Source organism: Nansenia antarctica, assembly GCF_963989245.1.
Source record: "Nansenia antarctica genome assembly, chromosome: 1".
NCBI classification, from domain to species: Eukaryota; Metazoa; Chordata; class Actinopteri; order Argentiniformes; family Microstomatidae; genus Nansenia; species Nansenia antarctica.
In genome coordinates, this window is record NC_137674.1 from 102,123,896 (window position 1) to 102,129,624 (window position 5,729).

The 5,729-nt window shown below is 38.1% G+C and overlaps 1 protein-coding gene across 1 annotated transcript; it reads left to right on the plus strand.

Moving 5' to 3' along the window:
• Window positions 1–588: 588 nt before the first annotated feature.
• Window positions 589–5,488, plus strand: LOC308158263 (ubiquitin-conjugating enzyme E2 D4-like). Its single transcript, XM_080531857.1, has 7 exons — window positions 589–721; window positions 1,719–1,782; window positions 1,939–1,970; window positions 2,628–2,705; window positions 4,335–4,440; window positions 4,753–4,846; window positions 5,108–5,488. Exons 1-7 carry the CDS (start codon window positions 698–700, stop codon window positions 5,151–5,153), a joined length of 444 nt encoding a protein of 147 aa, XP_080387983.1. The 5' UTR covers window positions 589–697; the 3' UTR covers window positions 5,154–5,488.
• The last annotated feature ends 241 nt before the right edge of the window (window positions 5,489–5,729 follow it).

Consider the following 5,729-nt stretch of genomic DNA (forward strand, 5'->3'; position numbering starts at 1 on the left):
GGAGCTATGATTGAAGTTAATGATCTCTTTACAGCTGCAAGTGGTTTCAGATCAATATTGATAATGATGCAAATAAAGGCCTTCCATGCCCGTTTCTCTGCCAGTAGGCCTACTACTACAAAAGACACTGTGATAATGTGCATAATTTGAGACAACTGAGGGATAAACAGACTGGGAAATGTCATGTTTGACATACCATATTGAAACATCTAGTAATTTACTTTTAAAAGATTTAGATACTTCCTATGTATATGTTATTATATCTAATATCTGGACACACATCTGTGAATTCACACAATCAAGAACATTGGGGCCATCTGGTGGCCTGTAAGGTCACCTTACCAAAACTAGTAGTTTTATTTATAAACAAAACAACAACATGTTTTGCTGCTTCCCTGTCATCTCTTGAACACTACAGATGTCTCATTGAAAATGAAGTGACATTTGCATGTGAAAATGCCATGCACACATTCTAGGCAAAACGCGACGCCGGGGCAGAGTACCAACGGGCATAGACGTTAGACGTCAAAACTCCAACCCCCAGAATGCACAGGCGTTTGCTTCCTCGAACAAAAAGCGGAAACAAAAGAAATCACTAAATTCTCTAAACAAATTTCGTGAGCTGAGCGCATAAACGGACATAACTGACAGCTTCCAATCGTTATACCACACACACACCTAATCCCGGAGGGCAAATATGGCTTTGAAAAGAATACAGAAGGTGAGTTTAAAGTATTCGTTTGGAAACGTCGTTAGGCATAGAAACGGTTGGTGACTGTTGCCGCACGAATTCCACGATAGCGTTGGTTGACATTAGCTACTGCGGCGATCAGGACTCCTACTATGTTGAACATGAATGTTCGCTAACAACTGTTTAATTTAACTTGTCAACATTGAACTCATCGCTTAGTTAGTGCCTCTTTTGTCTTGCCGTTTGAAAATAGCAGTCAAATGAATAAAATTGTATTTATTTATTGCGAGCTAACTATCTTACTTGCCAGGCTAGCAAAAGCTATCTAGCCTAGCTGTGTTGCTGTTTAATACATGTAGCTGTGCTTGTGTGTGCTCTGTTCATCCCATTCATATAACATGTATAATATGATCATAGTTGGCTAGCATCATGACATTGTTGGGCTGTTGTCTAACATCGGTGACTAGTCAGCTTTCACTCAGTACCCCAGCTAGCTAGCTGACTGGCTATTCAGGGGCTTTTAGCTAATATATAAGATGCGGTAGGCTAGATCGGTGTATATATGATTTATTATTCTCTCCTGGTCCCCCTGGTTATTCTCCCCAGACCTGTCAATGAGCGATGCCAGGCCTTAACAAAAAACGTTTCTGGAACCGCCATCACGAGTGGGCTATTGTATTACCCCTTGTTTTACATTGAGTGTGTGTGTCGCCATATCATACCACCATAGAAAGGTCTTCTGCAGTCATATAGGCCGAGTGTTAGTCAATGACCTAAATAGGCCTATGTATCAGATAGAAGTTAGGCCTAGGAGACCAATTGTGTATGGATAGTTCTTATACCAAAAAGCCATAGCTAAGACAAACTTTTTTCTTTTTTTTTCTTCTTTCTTTTTTTTGCCAAAGTACTAGGTTTGTTTAAGAAACAACATAGTCAAAGTGGACTATGTCTTTGAGCATTAGCCTATTTGTTGAGTCTTCCCCATTTACTGACTTTTATGCACTGTCATGTTCTTTTATATTGACAGGAATTACATGACTTACAAAGGGACCCTCCTGCTCAGTGCTCAGCTGGACCAGTTGGAGAGGATTGTAAGTTTCCCCTTCAGTCACTGGTTAATTCAAACTTAAATTAAGGAATAGGTCTACAATTGGGTGCCGATGGGCATATTCTTTGGGGTTCAATTGTGTGCATTCATTGTATTATTGAATTGATGTGGTCTGATGTCTCCCCTCTTTCTTTTGCAGTGTTTCATTGGCAAGCCACCATAATGGGACCCGTAAGCACTTTTCTAGAGTTTCCCTATGCTGTTTCTAGATATTTGGTAGACAATGGTGTCATTATATTGATTGTCTGCACCTTCACTCTATGACTATTGACTGGTCTACATTGATCTCTCTGTGTTCTAAGCACAACCCTTTTGCATCTGTAAATATACAAAATGTTACACTGACTAGAGGTGCACAGGTAGTGTCGCAGGTACTTTTATGGACCAATGTGGTACTATTATTTGTTACTACTACTTACTGCTAGTATCTGTATGAGGGGAACAATGTTCAAAAACAACAACAAAAACCACTGTTACTAAGAATGTACACTAACTGACATTGAAATCTGACCTGTGGCAGTAACAAAATGAAAGTGAAAGTAGCAGATGGCAAGGAATGCTAACCGGACTAGTAACGTTATCGGTACAAAGCCAATTCTCAAGAGGAAGTACTTTGTACTCCGACCGGTTTGCAAACAATTATATTGTCCACCTCCTCCCTTTTATCACCTGAATTTTGCTTGGCTGTGCTTGGCTGTGCATTGTCGAAATAACCCCCCACTACTTTGTACAGTATGTTTGCTTTAACCTGAAATGAAGTAGCCTATTGATAGTGTGGTGGCAGTGAGTAGGGCTGTTTTTAATGACTCATCTTTCCTCTCTCTTTAGACTGACAGCCCGTACCAGGGAGGAGTGTTCTTCCTCACCATCCACTTCCCGACAGATTATCCCTTCAAACCACCAAAGGTTCAAAACTGTTTCACAATTATATGTTATGAAAGCCTCTATCTCACAAACTGCAGAATGTAAACATAACTGGGGACACTCATCATTTTGGAGACCGACGTCACTGTTATGATTGCTAGTGTTTATATTTTTTTGTATATGCCATTTAGCTGACACTTTTATCCAAAGGACCACAAAAGCTAGGAAAGTACATGTGTGGTTGCTAACAAACTGTAAATGGGTCAATGAAGGATAAGGTTTTCAGAATTGTAAAAAGTTAAATGATGTATAACACATTTTCCATTAATAATATATTTTATATTTTGCACCCAAAGATGTGCAAATAGGACTAACATAGATTGTCATCATTCGGTACAACCATTATATTTATATTTAACCAGATTTCCGGTTGTGCCGAATGATTATTTTTGGTTGTACTGAATGATTTTCTTCAAGTAAACAGTTAAAACAGGCACATGTTTAGCTACCTATGTGAGAACTTGACCTTGAGCTTGAACTTAGCAATATAAGAATTCATATCTTTTCACTCAGAGGGTCTGCTGCAGGGGTCTTAATGATGTCATATCCTTGTCACATGATGATTATCAGTTGATTTGAGCCTTGAAATTGGTTGCTCCGAATGATATTAGTGAAATTATTGTATAAAAGTGATTTGAGGAAAACAAACATTTCTACTTAAAAATCCTTAACCATTTGCAGTATATTGTTATAAACCCTTTTAAAATCATGCCAGAATGTTTATATAATAGTTGTAATATAATTGTAGATATTTTAATGGCACATTAGCTGGTTGCATTTGTGTTCGGACAGTTGTACCGAATGGCTTTTCAACCCTTTAAAGAGCTGAAAGTGCTTGAATTTGCTCTTTGTGAATTCAATAAAGGAGAGCAAATAGTGTTAGTTAACATAATGTATATGTTACGGTACATGTGGGAATACGGTACATGTGGGAAAACTAGGGTTAGGGTTAGGTGCTAGAGTGCTAGGGTTAAGGTTAGGGTTAAGGTTAGGGGTAGGGTTAGGGTTAAGGTTAGGGTTAGGGTTAGACATGCCAGCATGTACCAAGTCACCCTAGCACCTAACCCTAACCCTAGTTTTCCCACATGTACCGTATTCCCACATGTACCGTAACATATATATATATATATTAATTGTTAATTTTGGAAAATATTACATTTGGACACAAAATGTACACGTCACGTCATTGACCCAAATATCTTCTGATTTGGCCAAAGTTTGACGAAGCTTGAAGGTAAGGTTAATTGATGCATTTACTGGAATTGACTGTCAATTTGCTACCGTGCTGACACTCTTGCTAGCAATCATAATAATGAGACTTCTCCAAGTATGACGAGTGTCTCCAATTTTGTGTACATTCTGCAGTTTGTGGTTTACAGAATTTCGTAGTGTATTGTTGATGAGGGAAAATGGAAGACCCGAGAGTCTATAGTCTTTGAAATACTATTTTTTTTAAACTTTGTAAACAGTATACAGCATGCAGTATGCACCTACAGTGACATCCCTGGACTCTTTCGACATAGGGTGCTCCAAAACAGTGTCCCGTGTCTGGAGCACCCTCAAGCCTCATCTCATCTGTAATTTCTCTCTGTGTTTGTGTTCTTTTAAAAGGTCGCCTTCACAACAAAAATCTATCACCCAAACATAAACAGTAACGGTAGCATCTGTCTGGACATCCTGAGATCGCAGTGGTCCCCAGCACTCACAGTATCTAAAGGTAACAGACAAAATGGCCTCCATTAATAGTTTTGTAGTAGACTATTGTTTTGTTTTGTGTATGGTTACACAACATAGAAGGAATGGGCATTACATGTCTAATGTAGATTATAGCCTTATTCCACCAGTTTGCTATTTACTCATTGAAATCTCTTATGAATTGTGTTTTTATGGTGTATGTATCTTTTAATGATGTTGAAAAAGAAGAGAACATCAGCAGCACATGAATTGCCGTGTCCTAAATGTCAGTTGTATTGTTGTGCGTTCTTGCCAAATAGGCCTATTCTGATGACCTCAACTTTTATCTTTCCAGTTTTATTGTCCATATGTTCTTTGCTATGTGACCCAAACCCAGACGACCCCTTAGTCCCAGACATAGCACACATCTACAAGCAGGACAAAGAGAAGTGAGTATAGATGCATACATCAGTCCTCTTTTACTATGGGAAAAACGTTACAAGACATTGCTGTCAGCGTGGTGTTTTAATGTATCGATGTTTAGAGCTATCAATCATAGAACAAACTTCTCTTCCAGCGGTCGACACTCCTGGCAAATATGAACTGTTCATTGATATGACTGCTTGAAACTGACTGTGGCTGAATTGAAGATTTGGTTACATTTATAGAGGAAGACTATTCTAAATGCTCTTTTGTTTTTGATTCAACAGGTACAACAGATTAGCAAAAGACTGGACTCAAAAGTATGCAATGTAAAGGACTGAAGTTTTGGCAACAAATGAAAAGGTTTCGGTGAATGAATTAGCTGGACACCTCTGAATACAAACTCCTCATCCACAATGGTTCGAGAAGTGTTTGATATGGGAAGCACTTTTTCTGCCCAAATTAACTGGTTTTATGCTTTGAAGACATTACTTTCCTCTTGTTTGACATTCCCAATGTTATATAAATTATTATTCAGTTATTGCTGAGATGGGCCATACATATTAAAAAGACCAATTCTGAGTTATTTCTCCCCATCTTATAGGTACTTTTCTTTCCTTTTAGAGATTTTTATTGTATAGTATAAAGCTATACCGAATCTATTTTTATTATTTTGCATTAAAAAGTGAAATGAAAAAGGATTAATTGTCTTTATTCTGATCCCTGGGGTAATATCATTTCCAACCCTGGCGTTGTCACTTTCCTAATTGAGACTGAAATTATAAATTGCAATAGGGTCTGATACTCAGCAAAGTGGTTCATATCATATCGTCACGAGTAACTAGTACCGTATTCCATATGCTTTTACAACAGCATTGATCAATGCCCTTTGTCATTATTAATTTCACC